General features: G+C 42.6%; 3 protein-coding genes across 12 annotated transcripts in view; 1 reads left to right on the top strand and 2 right to left on the bottom strand.

The window, feature by feature from the left end:
- Positions 1–1,032: 1,032 nt before the first annotated feature.
- tubb5 (tubulin, beta 5) lies at positions 1,033–5,984 on the bottom strand. 6 transcript variants are annotated; one of them, XM_047332558.1, is made up of 6 exons: positions 5,310–5,984; positions 3,787–3,838; positions 2,839–2,947; positions 2,472–2,579; positions 2,131–2,375; positions 1,033–2,017 (listed from the first exon to the last, which is right to left on the bottom strand). In XM_047332558.1, exons 2-6 carry the CDS (start codon positions 3,808–3,810, stop codon positions 1,205–1,207), a joined length of 1,299 nt encoding a protein of 432 aa, XP_047188514.1. In that variant the 5' UTR covers positions 3,811–3,838; positions 5,310–5,984; the 3' UTR covers positions 1,033–1,204. The 6 variants fall into 6 exon arrangements, with proteins under 6 accessions (XP_047188514.1, XP_047188454.1, XP_047188522.1 ...); XM_047332498.1 differs by having other exon boundaries at positions 2,472–2,582; positions 5,310–5,970; XM_047332566.1 differs by having other exon boundaries at positions 2,472–2,582; positions 3,768–3,838; positions 5,310–5,325.
- Positions 5,985–7,960: 1,976 nt separating this feature from the next.
- On the top strand, positions 7,961–15,357 carry flot1b (flotillin 1b). 2 transcript variants are annotated; one of them, XM_035642327.2, is made up of 13 exons: positions 7,961–8,118; positions 8,856–8,927; positions 9,414–9,489; positions 10,409–10,499; positions 10,645–10,788; positions 10,897–11,016; positions 11,393–11,488; positions 11,603–11,755; positions 11,864–12,045; positions 12,151–12,196; positions 12,960–13,097; positions 13,624–13,788; positions 13,898–15,357. In XM_035642327.2, exons 2-13 carry the CDS (start codon positions 8,885–8,887, stop codon positions 13,925–13,927), a joined length of 1,284 nt encoding a protein of 427 aa, XP_035498220.1. In that variant the 5' UTR covers positions 7,961–8,118; positions 8,856–8,884; the 3' UTR covers positions 13,928–15,357. The 2 variants fall into 2 exon arrangements, with proteins under 2 accessions (XP_035498220.1, XP_035498231.1); XM_035642338.2 differs by having other exon boundaries at positions 7,975–8,118; positions 8,859–8,927.
- A 92-nt stretch (positions 15,358–15,449) lies between these two features.
- Positions 15,450–21,957, bottom strand: part of ddr1 (discoidin domain receptor tyrosine kinase 1) — a 37,632-nt gene continuing 31,124 nt past the window's right edge. For 3 of the 4 annotated variants that reach the window (XM_035641302.2, XM_035641286.2, XM_035641313.2), the window contains 6 exons: positions 20,372–20,673; positions 20,156–20,283; positions 18,978–19,175; positions 18,599–18,866; positions 18,341–18,490; positions 15,450–17,577 (listed from right to left, as the gene is read on the bottom strand). In XM_035641302.2, the coding sequence (XP_035497195.1) occupies positions 17,437–17,577; positions 18,341–18,490; positions 18,599–18,866; positions 18,978–19,175; positions 20,156–20,283; positions 20,372–20,673 (1,187 nt within the window). In that variant the 3' untranslated portion in view covers positions 15,450–17,436. Of the gene's footprint in view, positions 17,578–17,965; positions 18,079–18,340; positions 18,491–18,598; positions 18,867–18,977; positions 19,176–20,155; positions 20,284–20,371; positions 20,674–21,957 lie in introns of all 4 variants that reach the window. The other variant, XM_035641293.2, reaches the window with a different exon arrangement.

The following is a 21,957-nucleotide window of genomic DNA, read 5'->3' as shown; positions in this document are numbered from 1 at the left end:
AATTCATACTGGCCCAATAGGGTGGGGGGGGGGGGTGGATGGATGAATGGATAGATAGATAGATAGATAGATAGATAGTTTAATAAAGGAATAGCAGTATCATGCAAAGTAGCATTGCAAGTAGCTTTTTTTCTCACCATGGAGTTTTATGTTAATATCAGATACTTTTATGTACATTTCCTTCTTTACTTTTACATTTACAATATATATATATATACATATATATACTTCCTTGGGGCCTCAGAACCCCAGGGGACCTTGAATGCTCCAAGCCCTCTTTTTGTTCTTATTTGTATGAAAAATGTGTATGTGAATATATGCAGTGCAAAAGCACAATTTAGTGTAGCTTGATGTGGGCCTTTAGGCAAGTGTTGCCCAATCATCCGACCTGTTTTGTAAAGGGACCTTTTGTCAAGAGGAAGTTCAGGATAATAACTATTTCAGTTTTGTGTTTATGTGTTACATATTACTGAGAATCTGTTGAATCAAATGACAACACAGCCTGATATCTGAGCTTCCATTCCCTGGGGAAATTGCACCTGTGTACATTACAGATGAACTATTCTGCCCTTTATTTACCGGTAGCTTATATGGGGTCATGTCTCTTACCACAACTGCATACTGTTGCATGACAAGTTATTTAGTGATTGGTGATAATATCATGGGATAACATGGGGAAATGTATAACATTTCTATGTGAGCTATTGCTCCAAAGAAATCTGAATGGCAAACCAGATGTTTGCATGAAACTTTATAAACAAACACCCTGCTTCTTTCTTGAGTTGTATATTTACATTAATACAAATTCCAAGGTGCAGTGAGCCGATGTTCCTCGGACTAACTATCCTGCTGTTATCCCCATAACAGCGGGATAGTTATGGGAATGTGGCTTGGCGCAGAAAAGAGCAGTGGAGAATAAAACACCTCTAGATATTACACCTTGAAAATGCCAGTAATATTTAGTAACTATTTCTGACATACTGCATTGAGAAATTGAGGGAAATAAATTAGGAAAACACTGAGGGAAACAAGTTTTCATTTCACAACTTTATTAGCACGGAATGACAAGGGATAGCTAATGAAGGCTGAAGTTGGATTCTAGCAATGCTCTTAACACTACATTGGTCCTTGATTACTGTCAAGGTTGTTCATTTTTGACTATTTTTAATATCCGCAGTGATGTCGTGACCTTCAATCTTTATCTTTAAGCATCATCTTCAGCCTCCTCCTCAAATTCACCCTCTTCCTCAGCAGTGGCATCCTGGTACTGCTGGTACTCAGACACCAGATCATTCATGTTGCTCTCTGCTTCAGTGAACTCCATTTCATCCATACCTTCACCTGTGTACCAGTGCAAGAAGGCCTTGCGACGGAACATGGCTGTGAACTGCTCGGAGATGCGCTTGAACAGCTCCTGGATGGCTGTGCTGTTACCAATGAAGGTGACAGCCATCTTGAGGCCACGTGGTGGAATGTCACAGACAGCGGTCTTTACATTGTTGGGGATCCATTCGACAAAGTAACTGCTGTTCTTGTTCTGCACGTTAAGCATCTGCTCGTCAACCTCCTTCATGGACATTCGGCCACGGAACACAGCGGCAACGGTCAGATAGCGGCCATGACGTGGGTCGCATGCGGCCATCATATTCTTGGCATCAAACACCTGCTGTGTGAGCTCGGGAACTGTAAGGGCACGGTACTGCTGGCTGCCCCTGCTGGTCAGTGGGGCGAAGCCAGGCATGAAGAAGTGTAAACGAGGGAAAGGCACCATGTTGACGGCCAGTTTGCGGAGATCAGCGTTGAGCTGACCAGGGAAGCGCAAGCAGGTGGTGACCCCACTCATGGTAGCGGACACAAGGTGGTTAAGGTCTCCATAGGTGGGTGTGGTCAGTTTGAGAGTGCGGAAGCAGATGTCGTACAGAGCTTCGTTGTCAATGCAGTAGGTTTCGTCTGTGTTCTCTACAAGCTGGTGGACTGACAGGGTGGCATTGTAAGGCTCAACCACTGTGTCAGACACCTGAGGACAGAAAACATGCAAGTCTCCTTCAGTCTCATGATTGTAGAAAAGAGGCAAGAGGAACTAAAATTAAAAACCAAAAATGATCATGCTCCGTCACAAGGGTATGTTACCTTGGGGGAAGGCACCACACTGAAGGTGTTCATGATACGGTCGGGGTACTCCTCACGGATCTTGCTGATGAGCAGGGTTCCCATACCAGATCCAGTTCCACCACCGAGAGAGTGTGTGAGCTGGAAGCCCTGCAGGCAGTCACAGCTTTCTGACTCTTTGCGGACCACATCCAGGACCGAGTCCACCAATTCAGCTCCCTCTGTGTAGTGACCCTTGGCCCAGTTGTTTCCAGCACCACTCTGACCTGGAGGGGATGCAGTGATACAGGTGAGCCATTCTCTTCCTCAGCTCCTAAAAGACTGCAGTCATTCAGTAACACAAGCGCCTTTATTCCACCCACCAAAAACAAAGTTGTCAGGTCTGAAGATCTGCCCAAAGGGTCCAGACCTCACAGAGTCCATGGTTCCAGGCTCCAAGTCCACCAGAATTGCTCGAGGCACATATTTACCTCCTCCGCGAGAAAGAAACAGGAGACAACAGGGGGGGGGGGGGGGGGGGGGGGGGGGGGTAAAACATACCAGCTCAATAATGCAGGAAACCACACTCTTTGATGTTACACTGGCTTGTAAATGTGTGAAAACTAATGCATGACAGGAGACATGAGAATAGTACATCTGTTCGACTTCAGAACGAAATGGCAAAAGCTGAAAATATGTGCGTACAATAAACCATTTATGTATTAATCACTTGATAGGAAGAAAGTTAACCTGTTGCCTCATTATAGTAAACACTGATCCTGTCGAGCTGCAGGTCACTGTCTCCGTGGTAAGTCCCAGTGGGATCGATGCCATGCTCATCGCTGATCACTTCCCAGAACTGCAAACAGAAAATGGAAGGTATCACATGGCAGTTACTCACAAAAACAGTTTGCATCTCTCCATTAGCAATGCGGTTTATGGGACTGGGGACTTTCAACGACAAAAACAGCAGTGGGTTGCATTTTTGGACCCTGATGAAAATGAGAGGATTGTTTTCCCCTTTCACCAAACCATATCTAAACTCATTTCATACATCTCAGCTGTTAACATTTCCATAGCCGGCGACTTAACAGAATGCACTTCTTTCAAATGTCAAATGCAAAGGAGAGAGCACACACAGAGGAGCTTCAGATGACTAAACTGAACATAAACTCTATTTTCAGACAGTTGTGTTACACTGAAGAGGCTCATTCTCTTCAAATCTGTATTCATGCCTTGTTCCCTCTTTAAAGACCCCACGCAGATCTGTTGCTGTATGCTGTTGCATACACAGTCATCCATTTGCATGCACATATTTTTTAAATCTTCCAACATAGACATTTTTGGGGGGGTAATACAGCCTGTGATTTTCTGCTAACAGAAGTGGTAGGAGGATTTAGAGTAATCTGGATAAGCAGGCTGTATTGCCGCTCAGTACTTAAGAGATCGGGAGTCAGTTGTGAACTAAGTATCAAGACATTTGAATAGGACCATATAAAACTAAAAATGACCAGGTGACCTTAATATGGGGATGCGGTAGATCAGGATGTCAAAGAAGAACAAAAAGTCAAAAAAATAAACATTTGACAGAAATTAGATAGATAGCTTTCAGTGAAGACTGAAATAATCAAAGAGAAAGAATAAGGACAATAAGCAGGAAATTGATGTCACACCCTGACCTAATTCACCAAAATGCACCTCTTCAGCAGTGCTGTCAATCATATCCACTGGACATCTGATTCAATGAGTCCTGGGAGAATGGAAAGAAATGGGGATCCTCACTGCCAGGACACCAGTAACACCACAATGGACAAACATAAAACACAAGTGATATTCCATGATACATACAGGCTACATTGTTTGCTGAAGTTGGTATTCTGTTGTGCAACTGCTAAAAAGTTATTGCTATTGTTGTGTTTGTATGCATTTTTTCTACCAAGACATTGGCACCATTTGTACATTGAGCCAGTTGAGAACCCAGTGACTTCATCCACTGTGCATCAGCTGTTTCCTCCGTTCCGCCCCCACCCTACCCCTAATTTGGTTAGGAGAGGACGGATATTGATTACAAAGACAGGCCCCGCTTTACAGGACATTAACATCCTTGTCAGCAGCGCATCAGCACCATAATGATGTATCTTGTAAAATATGGGCCATTGTTCATGGGGGGTCTCCAAACTATATTTGAATACCAGGGCACGGGTGGTCCTACATAAACATATGCTGTCTGCAGCAAATGATCTGCTTTGAAACAAAGGGAGATGATAGAGACAGAGATAATAATGGGTCGCCAGGCTGTTAGATTGGGTGGGTGATGAAGAAAGACTGTGGGAGTAAAATATTGGGTAAAATATTATGTCAAATGCATCACAAGTATAAATTAACAAAAGAAAGAAAGTGAGTGCCTTTAATTAATGGCACTGATAGAGTCTCCCATTACATGTTCCTTATTTTAAAGAGGAGAATTTCTTTCTTATCCATGCCACACCCTTCCCACAGCCCCCTGTCTTCTCAGCAGCTGAAGCAGCAGCTTGCACTCAAGGCCCGAAGAAATGAAATCTAATCAATATGGGCTACAGATCCATCAGCCATTAAGGGGGGGAAATAACTAGGCCTACTATCTCAGCTCCCACACACAAGTCAAATCTGCCTGTACAAGACAAAGAAACCAGACGAGTGCACTGGCTGAAGGGCTCTGACTGGGGAAGATGGACCCTATTTTTTCTTCCTTTTTGTTCTCTGTCTCTTTTTTCACAGATCTAGTCTTGGGGTCAGCTGAATACAGTGTTGAGATGCAGACAACCCCGGTTATGTGTGAACAAAAAACCCCATTGAGACAAAAGAGCCCCGGTATACAATTATTTCAATGCTGCTCCACACACAAACACACACCCACCAACTACCGCAGTTCAGATTCAGACAGAAAAGCGCAGAAATAATCTCCTATAATGCGTTTTTACTATTCAAAACGAAGATTTGATCAGTGATTTATTTAAATGCACAATTAAGGTGTAATATGAATGAATTTTTTTTGTATTCATGCACAGAGAGAAACGATGACTCCTTTGTGTTAATACATGTAAAAGAATCAGCCACATTAAGACGTAAAATGTGTATTAAGTCTAATGAGAATCTAAAGTGAGAGCGGGGGTGTGACAGTGGTAGGAAATCATGATATTGTAAAGGAACTTATCAATTCTAAAGATTTTTCATTTTCTTACCTTGGCACCAATCTGGTTACCGCACTGGCCGGCTTGGATGTGCACGATTTCCCTCATTATGAATGCGAAAGTTTCACAGGACCGTTACTTCGTGGACACGGGGGACACACAAACACACGCACACCGCAAACTGGTGTGTGTATGTGCGGGACAATGCATTTATACCGCTGGAGCGTTTCCAGAACGGGGCAGTGGCCGGGGGAGGAGGCGTGGCCAGACCCAAGACACAGCTGCTGTGCACGGGGATTGGCTGAGAGAGGACTCAGCCAATAGAGGACTAACCCTAACCCCAGAGCCGGGAGGAGGAGGAGGAGGAGGAGGGGCCCAGCTGCACACCAGGGACTGGAAGTCAGATGGGAAAGACTGTTCAGAATTTCAGCAGCTGGTGTCCAGCACCACCCACATGGATGTATTACTGGGTTTTTTTCTGTTTCAGATAGGAGAGGAGAGAGCTTTAATTCACATTAAGAACCTGTTACCGACCTTTACTTCAGTCTGTGTCTGTATTCTGGTGTCCAGCCAAAAAACAGAAAGTAACACTTCTACTTCTATAAATCAGAATTTCTACATCAATCTCCAGTACTGTAACTACCCCTGTAGAGAGGACAGATGGCAGAAACAACATTTTGAAGATGGGCTCAGTCAGCTAAAGCCCATGGGCTTAGGCCTAACCCTGACCCAGAGGACCAGGATCCTTTAGTCTTGTTTGGTTATAACTGGGGTAATACATTGGACATGTCACCACAAAGTCCAGTTAGTAGCTGTTATCAGACTTTTTGTTGTTCTATCTACATGATCTATCTAATTGATTCCTTAATGTCCCTTTGTCCGACTGTGAGATCAGTGGACTAGGAATCGTGCTAGCCTGGGTTCTGGTTGCATCCAGCAATATGTGCTGTTTTCCTTTAAGGCTTTTAAGTGCAGCGGTGGAAGCTAAAAACTGGACGTGAAAGAAAATGATGAAATTCTTTGCACCACAGCTGCTTGGTCAAAATGTCTGGAGTGATATATTATATGTTTGCAGTCAGTGCTGAATTAACCACACTCTGTGGTCAGCCCAAACAACCTGCTGATACCAGTCAGATGACTGCTTACTAGGCCTTCTAAAGTGATGGACCAGGCCTTGGGAAACAATGTCATCCGTCCTCGACCAGGGTAGAAAAGAGGAAGGGAAATCCGTGGTAAAAAGTCTTGGGTTGATGGCTGACACCTGAGTGACCAGCCAACTGTTCACAGCTCCCATCAGGCAGTGAGGAAAACGCGAGCAAATCCAAAACCATCCATGTCTGTAAAAACGATCAGATTAGGGTTTAAACAGCAACTTATAGACCATGAACTAACTTCTGCTGCAGGAGGATTTGTATTTTTATGAAATGATCTCGTCGGATTTAGAAAAGTCATGAACTATCACTATAATTACAGTTTATTTTTATTAATAGAGGTGGAAAAAACATTAGTAAGAGAATGCATGTTCAAATATGTGTTGCTCATCTCAGCAATGTATGGTTTCAAAACCGTACATTTGTTTTCTGTCTGTCTTTAAAATCAAACATTCATTCATCATTGTAAAAGTAAGCAGTTGAAGTTATTATGTAATAGTACTGGGTCAGGCAGGTCTACAGACTTTGTAGCTTCCGACTGAATTAATTTACATGTAAGTTACCATATAGTCATTGTTAGTAATGGAAAGTAGCTACACTACATAAGTACAGGTTTGAGGAACTTATACTTAAGCATTTCCATTAAATGCTAGTTTTTACTTCTACTCCACTACATTTCAGAGAGGAATGTTTTCCAGATCATTTTTATGAAGACAAACCTATTTCATACATCACATTTTTATAGATTCAACCCAATTAGGGGCTTGTTGGTGCTGCTTGTCATATTTCAGAAGAACATAGTCCCCCCCCCACCTTCTTAATATCCTTCCCATTTATCCTGGGCCCCTGGGACTCCTGGGACTAACCATATAGATCAAAATGCCTCACTGTTTACTGTATAAATAAGTCAAAAGTGCTTCTGAAGTACTGATGTAGGTTATACCAACCTAATGTCATTATCAAATGTGTAGCACTGAATACAAATAAGATTGTATTACCTTTACAAAAGTAATTGATTGGATTGCTTATTAGATAGATAGATAGACAGTGAGGTAGATAGAGGGATAGACAGATAGATAGATAGATATAGGGATAGATAGATAGATAGATAGATAGATAGATAGATAGATAGATAGATAGATAGATAGATAGATAGATAGATAGATAGACAGATAGATAGATAGATATAGGGATATAGGGATAGATAGATAGATAGATAGATAGATAGATAGATAGATAGACAGATAGATAGACAGATAGATAGATATATAGATAGATATAGGGATAGACAGATAGATAGATAGATATAGGGATATATATATATATATATATATGTATATATATATATATATATATATATACATATATATATATATATATATATATATATAGATAGATAGATAGATAGATAGATAGATAGAGGGATAGACAGATAGATAGATAGATAGATAGATAAATAAATAGATAGATAGATAGATAGATAGGTAGATCTGCATTAGACTGGTGTAGTTTTCACCATCGACCACTAGATGTCGACAGAGGGACGTCGTGGTCGTAGTGAGGATGGGCGTAGACAGCGGGAGCTTCCCTGTCCGACTCCGAACAGACATTTTTCTCATTCCTCCCAGCTGCTCTCCGCTCGACCGTATCAACGGAAAACCTCTCGTGATTTACTCTATCAAGGCGTTTTGAACAGTGTCCGGACACCGGTAAGTCACACAGTGGACGTGGCGTGTTCCGTTTCTTCCACCGTCGAGCCGCAGTGGAGCCGTTGTGTCACGGGACAAGGCTCGTTTCCCCCAACAAGCGTCCTGGCGTTATCAAGCCCGCTGCCTTTTAACAGCTAGCCAGCTAGCTAACGCTTAGCATGCGAGCGAAGCGTTCTCCGCCGACCGCTGTCACGTGTGACATGGAATAAACCGCGCGTCTGGTGTCGTTGTCGGAGCACCGAGGTGTTCTCGCAGCTCTAGTTGTTCCGCAGCGCGTTTGCTCGTCAGGTTTTTAACCTTCTTCTCCCGACAGACCTGCGTCGAGGCTGCTCGGAGGGGACGGGGGGCGTTCAGGCTCACGGCGGAAAATAGGCTTTAACAGATGATTGACACAGACATGTTGTGACTCAAAGCTCACTGCTGGACTCTGATAGTATAATTCTGCGTTGTCACAGTGGTCTGCAGGCTACTGTGTTTCATTTTACTTGCTACATGTACGTTGTTTGTGTCCTTCTTGTTTACCAAGTGCTTGTCGATCAGTGAGTAACTGTCACGTCTTGCGCAGTTTGAATGTTCATTCCAGTTCTTGATGATCGTCGATGGGAATCCTATCACACAAGGCCCGTCGATGCAGTGATCCAAGACACACACAGACGTAAACAGAGACTTTATCGGGATCTTCTCTCATTCTCTCTTTCTTCTTCTTGTTTTGGATTTTTACACACATATATATACAGAAGATCAGAAATCCAAATCAGGGATCAAGATGTTCTACACGTGTGGACCCAATGAAGCCATGGTGGTGTCCGGTAAGATACAGTATTTGCTCAATGCCTCTTCTTGCCTCCATCTCACGGTCGTGTGGTCATTTCTCTGTCAATAATTACAGGAGGAGGTTTAGAAAACAGGCATATTCCCTGTTGGATAATACAAATCTCTATTGTTGTTAGAAACTAAAGGAGATATTTCTTGACACTACCATGTGGCACTATGACCATGTAGTAAAAGGAGACTAGATTTGTGTACTTGTGTCATGAGATTGAGTCAGTCATCGTGTCTTCTCAAAAGATTTGCAACACTTACTTGTCATCTCAGAGCAAGCTGGGAATGTTCCACCTGGCTGTAATGTGTCATGTCCACACTGTTATGAATGAAAAGCCTCACTCACATTGTTGTGATACAGGGTTGCGAGTTGAACTATGTCCTCCACACAACCAACTAGCAATGTGTGACTACTGAATGGAAGTGTAATGTTTATGTTATGTGCCCGCCCCCTCTCTCTCTCTTCCTCCCAGGCTTTGGTCGCTCCCCTCCTCTCATGATCGCTGGAGGTCGAGTGTTTGTCTTGCCGTGTATTCAGCAGATCCAGAGGTGATCCTCTCTTCTGTCTTTGTTTCCCACATCTGCAGCATATACACACATCTATGTGGTGCAGCATCATCACATCTGCAGGATCACCACATCTATGTAGTGATGCTGCATTGCATCACCACATAGATGTATTGTCAACAAACAAGGGAAACACATGTTGATAGAACAGTCAGTTACAGGACTGCTGATTTCATTTCCTCCTCTGCCTTTTTTGTTCTTGCTCTCTGTTTCCAATCTATGGATTCTGTTTCTGCAGGGTATCAATAATCAATTTATTATTTGATATTGATAATTAATTGATTATTGATACCTAGATAAATTTATATATTTATTAGTAATTAGTAATTGATAATTATATCAATAAGTATTAAAAATGTAATTCATATACTCTAAAGCTAAATTTACCATTCTCTTGCTTCTCTTCTTGTCGTCCCCGCTCTCCCCCTCTTGCCTTGAGCTATGACTGAGTGGAGTATCTCTCCTATCTTTATTCACGAGCATGGTCTTTCATTTTGAGCGCATTATTTTTTCATTTCCCATCCAGATTTGTGTAATGCGTTTACTTAAAACCTGCCCTTCCAAAATCTCTCAGATAGCGATTGCTCCCCTGCTTTGCTTCAGAGAGGGGGCAGAGTTTCGAGTGAGAGCATCACGAATTCGGAATGCAAAGTAAAGAAATGATGTTCTCAAATTGAAAAACAATGCTCTGAAATGATGATAGGAAAGAAACTTCTTCTTCACCTTTTTGCCATTGTTTCACCTTGTGACTCCACTTCCTGTGTCTGTTTTGAAAAGCACTCTGTTGAATCCTGTAAAATGTGACTTAATGGGTTTGTAGCAGCTGTGATGCTCAATGTAAATGGTTTTAACACTTAATGTATTTTAATTAATCATTTTATTTTATGCCATTCCCCCCCAGGATCACACTCAACACCCTGACTCTGAACGTGAAGAGTGACAAGGTCTACACCCGCCATGGTGTCCCCATCTCTGTCACTGGCATTGCACAGGTAAGAAGATGGGGACTGAATCACACTGAGCCTCTGCTAAATGAAATAAAAACGACTGCAGATTGAAAATATTTCACGTAGACAGATCAACTCTCTGAGTCCAACGTTGCCACCACCAAACTTTTCTTTTCCCGTCTCTATACAGGTGAAGATCCAGGGCCAGAACAAGGAGATGTTGGCCACCGCCTGCCAAATGTTTATGGGGAAGTCGGAGGCAGAGATCTCCAACATTGCACTAGAAACACTGGAGGGACACCAGAGAGCCATCATTGCCCATTTGACTGTGGAGGTTGGTGTACTGACTTATTTGCAAATATCCATAAAATAAAGTTGAGAGGCACTGTGTTTGTAATATGCGTAATACAATATTTACATGCCTATATGTCTCTGTGTGCAGGAGATCTACCAGGACCGCAAGAAGTTCTCTGAGCAGGTCTTCAAGGTGGCCTCCTCTGACCTGGTCAACATGGGAATCGGCGTTGTCAGCTACACGCTCAAAGATGTTCATGATGATCAGGTACTTCATGTCTGTGTGGGTTGAGGGTTCTGTGTCTGCGAATACTAATGACAAGAATCTCACAATTAAAGCACCAAACCAAACGCCAATTACTTGAGCAGCAGGAATCTTCAGTGTCACTGTAAACCACACATCTTTTTTACATGACAGCTTTTAGTCTGGGATGTTTTCCTCTTATTACAGTAAAGCATTTAGGCGATTGATATTGATCCTGACTCTGCATTAGTGATGGAGCAAGCCCAGTCCTTAAGTGCTTTAGTGGTAACCACACCATCTGTTGTTCATGTTTGTCTAATGCATCTACTTTCCTTTATCATTGTTTTCATTAGAGTTGACTGTCACTGCTCCCCCATCTGTCTGTCTCTTCCTCTTGCAGGACTACCTTCATTCTCTGGGTAAAGCCAGAACAGCCCAGGTGCAGAAGGATGCAAGGATGGGAGAGGCCCAGTACAAACGTGATGCTGTCATCAGGGTAAAAAAACCAACAATTTTATTTTGTTCTTTTCCTGTCATTCTCCCTGTTTGCTCATAATAATCTGAATCTCTAAATATCTTAATTTTTTACCGTGCCTCTGTTGATTTGCAGGAGGCCCATGCCATGCAAGAGAAGGTGTCTGCTCAGTACAAAAATGAAATTGAGATGGCAAAATCCCAGAGAGACTACGAGCTGAAGAAGGCAGCCTATGATTATGAGGTCAACACCAAGAAGGCAGAGTCAGAAATGGCCTATCAGCTTCAGGTACGGTCGTCCGTTTGTGACCTGATTCTGGGTGCGTTGGTTTTGAGCTCTTGTCCCTTCTAATTTGGCATCTGAATTTTTTGTTTTTCCTCCACTGCTCCTCCTCAGGTGGCCAAGACAAAGCAGCGCATCGAGGAGGAGACCATGCAGGTTCAGGTGGTAGAGCGTACTCAGCAGATTACTCTGCAGGTTCAGGAGATCATCCGCAAGGAGAGGGAGCTGGAGGCCAAAGTGAAGAAGCCCGCAGAAGCAGAGAAGTACCGTCTGGAGAAGCTGGCAGAGGCCCAGCGGTGAGTACCGGAGCATCGTACTGTTCATCGTACTGTACATCATACTCCCCTGTGGTTCTGAAGAGAGTCACAGAAGAGAAGCTCAGTCTCTCCTCTCTCCTGCAGCCTGAAGCTCATTATGGAGGCCGAAGCCGAGGCCGAGTCCATCAAAGTGAGTTCTTCCACATTTCTCTCACATGGTAAATGGACTGTATTTATATAGCGCTTTTCTAGTCATATAGACCACTCAAAGCGCTTTACAGGAAAGTCACATTCACCCATTCACACACATTCATACAGCGCTGCTATTTACCACGCATTTTTCTGTCACATTCATACTCATTCATGCACTGTCGGAAGAGCCGTCAGAGGCAAGTTAGGGTTAAGTGTCTTGCCCAAGGACACAACAGCATGTATACTGGCGGGAGGTAGGATCGAACCGCCAACCTTCGGGTTGGTGGACGAACGACTCTACTTCCACAGCCACAGCCGCCCAAATCACATGATTTTCTCCTTTTGGGCTGCACGGTGGTGTAGCGGTTAGTGCTTTCTCCTCACAGCAAGAAGGTTCTGGGTTCGAATCCCGGTTCAAACCAACCAGAACCTTTCTGTGTGGAGTTTGCATGTTCTCCCCGTGTATGCGTGGGTTCTCTCCGGGTTCTCCGGCTTCCTCCCACAGTCCAAAGACATGCAAAATGGGGTTAGGTTAATTGGAGACTCTAAATTGACCGTAGGTGTGAATGTGAGAGTGAATGGTTGTTTGTCTCTGTATCTGGCCCTGCAATAGGCTGGCGACCTGTCCAGGATGTACCCCGCCTCTCGCCCAATGTCACTTTTTTTATCATTCCTCTTTGTGAGGAAAAAAAAATCTGAAATCTAACTAATCATATTTCAGCTATTAACCCTTGTTTACAAATAAATCCGTGCGCATGTAGATAAAGGGCGATGCAGAGGCTTTCGCCATCGAGGCTAAGGGTCGTGCCGAGGCGGAGCAGATGACCAAGAAGGCCGAGGCCTTCAAACAGTATGAAGAAGGAGCCATGGTGGACATGCTGCTGGAGAAGCTGCCGCTGGTCAGTTACACTGTCATGGGTGGATGAAGGGATGATGGATGAATAATGTTAGAGCTGTACGATTAAATACTAAGTGATTATCACAATTATTTTGCTTTGTGTTGCTAGCTTTGTCGCGTTTCTTTCTGGTGGACTTGTCATCATTGCAGAGACCTACATTATAGCAGCCTCTCTAGTTGTTTCATTTAATCTCAACTAGTTTTAGGTCCTTAATCAACAGTAAGCTCATTTGTCTCTATTCATTTTACAGAATTAAAAAAAATAATGTGCTTGTGTGTGGCTTCATTTGATCTTGAAGCAATACAAAATATTCTCTTCCTTTAATTAAGTACTTTAATTCCTAATATCTTGATTTATTTTTTAGTTCAAAGGAGGAGCAGATTTTATTTTTATGTAGTCAAATTTTTTTGGGAAATCTAATTTTAAAAAATTCCAATTTTTTAACTTTAACCTTTAAATTTCTTACAATGAATGAATGAATGTCCTCTGTAGCGTGTTGACTTAAGCCTTTCTGTTTGTCCTACAGATTGCGGAGGAGATCAGCAGGCCGCTGTCGCAGGCTCAGAAGATCACCATGGTGTCCAGCGGTGGCTCAGAGGTGGGCGCCGCCAAACTGGCCGGGGAGGTGCTCGATATCATGACCAGGCTGCCGATGGCTGTCGAGAAACTCACCGGGGTCAACATCTCCCAGGTACGCTGGAGTCATTTGTGCTCGAGACCGATGAGAGGTAACTCCAGGAGTCTGGACGACTGGTGCGGGCGGGTGTGATCTCAAGGTTTCCTTTCGTTTGATTTCACAGGTTGGAATCCAGGCCGCCCGCTTGCATTAAGAGGAGAGAGATTTAAATCTGGGAAGGTTTCACCAATATTCGGACGAGGCGGTCCTCGTCTCCTCCCTGTGCCCATTACCACTGGAACGACTCCGCCAGCGCCGCAGTCCCATCTGATCGTCTGTGTCCATGCATGTCTTTCACCAGTGTCTCTTTTTTGTTTCTGGATCTTCTTTTATCTGAGATCTGTCCCTAATCCGAGCTGTTGTGTTCTGCCGTGGCCGACAGCAAAAACAGCTACCCGGGATTCGATTCTCGATGAAGCTGCTTTGTTTGCTTTAGTCAGTGATAGTCCAGATAGAAACTCCCGTCTTTGTCCTGTAGTACTTGACCTTCAGTATCCACGTTTTTTTTTAACTTCTACTTTTACAATCAGCCTCACTATCCCTTCACAGGGACGGAGTCATTAAACTCTTGTTCTTTTTTTAAAAACTTTTTTACGTGAAAAATGTTTTCTCCGTGCCTTTATTCACTTAATGCATTTTTTAAAAATCCCAGCAAAACCTCATTGTTATGAACGGTCATATTACTGTCAGTGTAGCTTTATGCTATTTACTTATCACAGTTTAGCTTTGTGTTTATCATTTAGATGCTGGGGTGGTTCTACATTGGTATCTTTGTTGTAATTGACTACTTTACTTTAAAAATCAGTTGTGCTGCAAGTGGAAGGATTTTTAATTTTTTTTATGTTCACATGAAGGGAAGCGGTTGATGGAAACAAGATATTGAGGTTTCCTGTGAAAAGCAATGAAAGTATGTAAGTGGAAAATAGAAAACAATTTTAGACTTTTGTCTTTGCTGACGTGTAACGGACCATAACCAACTTACCAGCATGCTGCTTTGATGTGCTTTGCTGCCTGCGGTTTGAAATGACATATAGGAGATATTATGATTTAGTTGTTGTAGTGATTTTTCTATTACACTGTGATGCTAAGTATTGCGGATTCTGGTTGATTTGAGGTGTTGTAGCTGAGGGAGGTTTTGAACGACAGCCATGTACCTCGGATTGGGAGCTTTGGGGCTATTTTTTCTCTCTTTTCTGTCAGATGCCTTTCTAACTGTCCAAAGTTTTCCAGCTACCAAGCCTTATGCATTTTTGTTAGCCTCAAGTGCCTGGTTTAAACTCCTCAACAGCCAAGTCAAGTTGGCTTCTCTGCTAACGCCTATAACACTTCTGTCAGGGAAAAAGTCCTTACGTCTGATGACTAACCCTAAGCCATTAGCCATCACTATTGACAGCTTTATACTGCTTTTTTAGCCTCTTGATACTAATCTTTTACGTTCCCTAACAATGTGTTCTTGCATGTTTATCTTTTAAATTGAACTGATATTTAGAAGTCATTACATAGTGTGAAAGTCGTACGCCAGTGTCAAATATTAAAAGATGTAGTCAAATGATACTGTAGACAATAAAATATGGTTAAATCACAGAAAGCTGTTCTCTTTATTAAGGTAAGTGACCTTTCATTAAGTTTATACTGAAGGGTTAATCTCTCAAACACACAAATCATCTCAGCTCATCTTGGTTTACTTGAAAAGGTTAACTTTATTAAAACATCTACAAAAATAGACAACGCAATGAATTAAAATGGCTTCGAAGGTAGCAAGCATTCTACAGAGATACAGAAGACCCCAATATAACAAAGAGCTTTCTATATATTAGTAAAGGAAAATTACAATTCTGTTCCTAATATGTACAAACTATAATGTTCATCTTCAAAGTAAAAAGGATGAAGTCCGACATCAAGGAGTGTCTAAGTACATACAGTATATATATATATATATATATATATATATATCTGTATATATCTGTATATATATATATATAATATGGGTTTAGTTGAACTACAGTGTATCAAAAATTACTGATGGCACGACCATTCACAATTAGTAAGCACAGTGTTTACTGATCTTGATCATCTCGGCTAATTTACAGTACGATACAATCAGGCAGGTAGATACATTGATTCTACCGCAGTCAGCTTAACGTACTGAACTTGAGATGATGCAGGGGTTGATGTTCACATTCACACTAAAGTCAGCACCGCCTGTAGCAGCATTTCCTGTTTGAGCAACGCCACAACTGTTTCCAAAATACACTAATGCATCTGGGATGAACGAAAAAAAAGACTAATTGATGAGTAAACATGACTCAACACTGAACAGTTTTCATACTTTTGAAATGAGATGAACTGATGGTGCCATTACATTTTTATTTAAAAATAATATTTTACATCTAATGGTTTTGCCATGCCTTGTTTGGGAGAGGATTTCAAAAAAGTTTGTCAAAATACATCTGTGATGCATTTTGATCTCCACTGACAACCACCATGAAATTACTGCGGGTAAGATGCATCAGAATCCATATCGACAGGAATCATATCAGGCCCCCTCGCAGAGAAGAGTTTCATCATGGCTGGGGGGATTTAAAGTGCAGCTGATTGTGGAATTTTACATTTATCTGCCAGATATATATATATCAACAGATCGCAGCATTGTCTCTCTGCTTACAAAGGCTGTTCCAGTTTGTGCGTCACATCTCGATCAGCAGCAGGAAGCTCATTGCTCCTGTGCATCTGTCCTCTGATTTGAGAAGTCTGTTTTGGCACCAGGGGCAGACTTTTTCTTCTTCTGTGGATTAAAGATGGGGTTCAAATGCTTCTCTGATGTTTTGACTACAATGGGGCATCGGTGGCAGAAGGAGGCTGCTGACGTCTGGTCCACATAATTCCACACTATTCCACAATGAATCAGTCAGGGGCTGTGGATGTGGGTCTTTATTTGAGGTTCTGGGGCCGAGATTGAGGTTTGACGAAAGGTAAGTTCTATTGTAGTCTGGGTTCGACACAGCCAAGTTAACCATCAACCATGTCAGTGCTAAAATCTTCTCTCAGATGTATTTGTGACTGGGAAAAAATTAATATAACTGATAATGACATGTAAAGTAGGCTATACATACTATAAATACTAAGACCATCCCTGTGTGTGCAGTTTCCACAGAAACACGTTACATTGGAGATGTTCAATGAAGAAGAGTTGTGAAAGTTAATAGCTGTTCATTGCCTTGCTTCCTTCGGCCATAGTATGGAATTTTTTTCCTGCCTTTTAGCTCCAGCAGCTTCCAGCACTTTGAAATGTACAGCATCTGATCACCGGTCACATTAAACCCTGACTTGTACCTTAAGTATCTGAGAAGAGAGATATTTCCTATGCACACTGCACCCACCACCAACACCCGAAATGTAACTTGGACTGTTCCCTATCTAAAGCTGGGGTTAGTTTCGCTTTTGGGGTTGGGGTCTGAAGAGGAAATAAAACCGAACCAGCGGAGCCTCAGCCCCATCCCCCACCCCTGAAAAAAAAAGTTATTTAATATAAAAGCTGGCAACCCACTTTCCCCTCGTGTCTGCCTCGGTTGTGCAGCACCTCCACCACACCAATTCAGGCACCTTTCCCACTGTAGCGTGGATGCATCTTTGCCCCATCTTTCACGTTCTCCAAATCGCCCCTCACACCATGTTCATGGCGTCCTCGGTGAGGAAGGAGTGGATGTGGGCGAAGGATGGGCGGAGCTTGCAGTCTCTGTTCCAGCAACTCAACATGAGCTCGTAGAGACCCTGAGGACACACGGCCGGTCTGCTCAGATACACCTGCAGGGGAGACAGAGGGAGGAGAACCATGTGTGGAGATGGAGATCAGATAGGAGACCTAGTACCCACAGATAATAATAACAGTGATCCATAAAATAAATGTTTACCATCATACCAAGCTGGAAATAAACAGGACATGAATGAATACGTTTTTTCCCTGTTGGTTAATACATGAGCAGGCAGACATTTCAGCACAGTAGAGCTACAGTTGTATATTAAGCAGCCTTTTTGTGCATCCTTATCAATGTATCATTTAAACTGAGATGTATTTCTTGAAGTATCTACAGTGAAAAAAATAAAAAAACCTAGCATAAAAGTTTTTGACAGAATGAAAGACAGCCATAAATTACTGTAATTGCTGTTACTCATGAAGCTACTCCATGCTCACCGTCTCCACTACACTCTCCTGCCGATCCTTCTCACTCTGTCCCACCCTGTCACTGTCTGCTCCTCTGTCTGTTCCTCTGTCTGTACCTCTCTCTCGTCAAGATCCACCTGTTGCTGTACAATGTTAGGTACTGTAGATAATGATTTTTTGGGGGCCCGCACTAAACTTATCCACACCTTCATTGGGCTTTTGTTTCCTAATTTTGACGCTCTCGCCCCCCCTTACTGTGGGCAAACAGTTCAGGTCTTCAGCGAATCAGTAGACATTCACATGACTGCTAACTGTCCTTTGTCAATTTGAGCTCAGTAAAATTTGACAAAATCTCATCAGCCCCTTCCGAATCCCCCCGTGTGTGTGTGTTTCTGTGTGACGTACCTGTCTGCCCTGGTCTCTGAAGAACTCCCCAGCGTTGTCAATGACTTGTTCATCTGTGAGGTTGGAGTACGGCTGCTCCTGACAAACGCTCAGCATCTCCCACAGAGTGACCCCGAACGCCCACACGTCACTGGCTGTGGTGAACTTACCCTGGGAACACACAACCACAAAGGATAAAATATATATAAATAAATATAAAAACAATCATTATCAGTATAAACACCTGATGCACAGACACACATGTTCCTGTCCACTCACCATGAGTATACACTCCCAGGCCATCCAGCGTATTGGCAGCACAGCTCTACCCTGGATCCTGTAGTAGTCTCCTGCATACAGATTCCTGCTCATGCCAAAGTCGGCTATCTTGATGTGACGCTCGCCGCCCCGATCTTCCCCGCTTTCACCCCTCTCGCCTCCGACCAGACAGTTACGCGTGGCCAGATCTCGGTGCACAAAGTTGAGGGAGGAGAGAAACTTCATTCCCGACGCAATCTGGCTGGCCATGGAGATGAGGGCCGGGTAACTGTGGGAAAAGATGGCAGATAAAGAGAATATGAAATAAATCAAACTATTACTGTGTGTGCATTTATATCCGTGTAAATGTGCAAGTGTGTGTTGCACCCATTTGTGTTACCTGATGGTCGGGGAGTTGTGTGAAGGGCCCGATTTATCCAGAAGCACCCGCTGGGACAGATACTGGTTCAAGTCTCCACATTCCATGTACTCAGTGACCATACAGAGCGGGTCACTGCTCACACACACTCCGAGCAGCTGGATGATGTTTGGGTCCTTCAGCCGAGACAGGATCTTCACCTCTTTCAGGAAGTCGTTCCTACCAGATCGTAAAAGGAAAAGTCAGACACATCGGAGAGATTGAGGAACAGAAAAGAGCCTGGTGTATTAGGGGGCGACAAAGCAAAGAACAAAGAGTTAATGACGCAGTAAATCTCTGTTCCTTCTTTGGGCTGATGTAAAAATAAAATAACTTTTTATATTACCACTGAATAAAGTGAGGAGGTACCCTATTAACCTAAGACTCAACACCCTAGTCTGCAGCTATATGTGGCTTTCCACCTCTGTGATTTGTTTTACTGGTCAGTATGTTTGTGTTGCTCCAGCTCTCTCTAACCTTGCATATAAAAACCTGTGGACAGCCGAAACTAGCACATAAACTCACACAAGCCGATTCGACCTGCCAAGCACAAAATGTCTTGAGAGCCAAAGTAAACAAGCAGCTGGTGAAGGGGGTCAAACATCTAGAGAACCACAACGCAGATATTTTTTCTAGGGTTCTAAGGGACCAAACCAGGGGTAAAGGAGGAGAAATTATTGGACTTGGAAACAGGTGGGAAAAAAAATCTCTGCTCTACTTCTGCAGAATATTTTATGGATGATATGTCAGGGATCTGATTTCTAACAGTAGCCACACAGCATATGAAGGCTCATGGCAGCTTGTGTTGGAGGCTAACTTCTGTCACAACTTGGCAGAGCCCATGGTTGTGAGGGGATTTTTCAACTAATATCATTCAGTTCTACTGAATATTCTTTTATATTTGAAATAACACTGATTAAAACCAAACTGTGAACCATGCCCACTGAGTGACGGACAAACTAAATACCAAAATCACTATTTTTAAAAATAAATACGATTTGGTGATGACAAAGACTACTTACTGTATTTTAACATTTATATATACATTTATGTATTTCTGCATTTTTATATTCATTTATATTCATACTTATGTAATCTTTTGTAGGTATAATAATAATAATAATAATAATAATAATAATAATATGTATGAGGTCACAGACCTGGCGTTTTTGGAAGCATCTGGTCGTAATATCTTCACTGCGACCAGAAGAGGGCGACCTTTTCTCACATTGAAGGGGAACTCCAAGTTAGGGAGGTCCTGCGGGTTCTCGATTTCACACAGGTGCACCTTTGACCGAAAGAAATATGGACATTGTTAGAGCACAATTACCCTTCTACCCACACACACAAACCATTTTTTTCAGATAGTTTCTCACCTCCCCAAACTGGCCCTCTCCCAGTTTCTCCTTGAAGATTAGAAACTGGCGTGGCAGCTCTGGCAGCGGGGTGGCGTCTGCCCCTGGGCTCGAAGAGGCCAATGCGGGCACGGCATAGGTGTTGTTACCGCTGACACCCTGCAGGCTCACAATGTCTGCCTCGGCATAGTGGGGGACGCTTGGAGGCAGTGGGGGAGATACAGGGGGAGAGAGGGAAGGGTAAGGAGGCGAGCCGGGGTAGGGAGGAGGCTCCTCTTGATTTGGGGGGAAACCCTTCTCCATGTTCAAATCCAAACCACAAGCTTGAGGGAGGAGTAGGAGACAGACAGGGTGGATGAAATGGAGAGATTACTTTAAAAAAGGAACTGACGTTGAAAACAGCTTTGTTTTGCTTCAAGACAATTTGTGAGAGAAAGAATCAGATGAACTTACAAATTTACAAAGTTATAAAGAGATAGTTTGGATTGAGGAATTTGACAAAAATGAAAAAAAAGATTTACAGAGAAACGAGGGGAAAGCAATATAACATGATTCAATTCTGACAAAGTCAAATTTTGTATAAATTAAAACGGAAGTTATAGAAGAGATAGATATATCTACATATTCAGCCCCTCTTACCTTGCTTATTGTATTGTTTAGTTTTTAGTGCAATGGTGGTGGGCTTTTAAAAGACCAGATGAATGTACAAACAATGAATTTGTCAAAGGTTCAGTTTCTCCAAATAACCTGTCTTCCAGTGAGTCTGACACAGTGTGCAAAGCCTTTAATGTTCAGTCTGAAGGTCTATGCAACTGTGACCTCAGTTCAAAATGGATTTCTGGATGTCTATGGCATCAAGTAGCAGCTCCTGTCAAAACCAGCCACAAATAATACTGCAAACTTCTGGTGATGGATGGCTACATCTTCCTATGATGAAATCTTCTTGGCCTTTTCAATTAATTTTTTAACTAAGTTAGAATCCATTGCTGTACTTTCTCATGGAACAACTGCTACTTTAACTAGTGATCTTCAATCAGGCTGTGTGGATGTTGATTGAATACTTACCCTAACTAGTTAGTTAGCTTGTGTAAAAAATATAATAGGGTAACAGGAATCTTCCAGTTCAACTTGACATACACACCATCAATCTGTGAGGCTAAAATGAGCTAAATGCTAACGTCAGCATGTTGACATCATCACAACCTGACAATGTTTATATGTCTTTGCTCAGGCAGCTTTATTTACCCCAACTGTACACCTGTTTACACAATAAACTAAAGTGTGCTAACATGCCAAGTCATAGTTTTGTGGGTATTTGACCATAAGGCAAATTATTCATCAAATTTAAAATTTTGACCTGCTGGCAGTGTTAAAAGAAAAGTTAGGGGGATCACCCAAGTCAGTAGGATTTCTCCTCTGGGCTCCGAATGTCTGCACAAAATCATGTCAATTTAATCAGCAGTTGTTGAGATATTTCATTCCACACCAAAGTGGTGCACCCGGGGAGACACACACTGCAATCAACGGACCCAGGCATGCTTAAACAAAGGAGTCTGAGTTTGTCAGACTCCGAGTATGTTTGTGTACAATTCCCCAAATACCAAACT

This window comes from Scophthalmus maximus, chromosome 1 (genome assembly GCF_022379125.1).
Source record: "Scophthalmus maximus strain ysfricsl-2021 chromosome 1, ASM2237912v1, whole genome shotgun sequence".
Taxonomy (NCBI): Eukaryota; Metazoa; Chordata; class Actinopteri; order Pleuronectiformes; family Scophthalmidae; genus Scophthalmus; species Scophthalmus maximus.
This window is presented reverse-complemented; position numbering and strand designations above follow the sequence as displayed.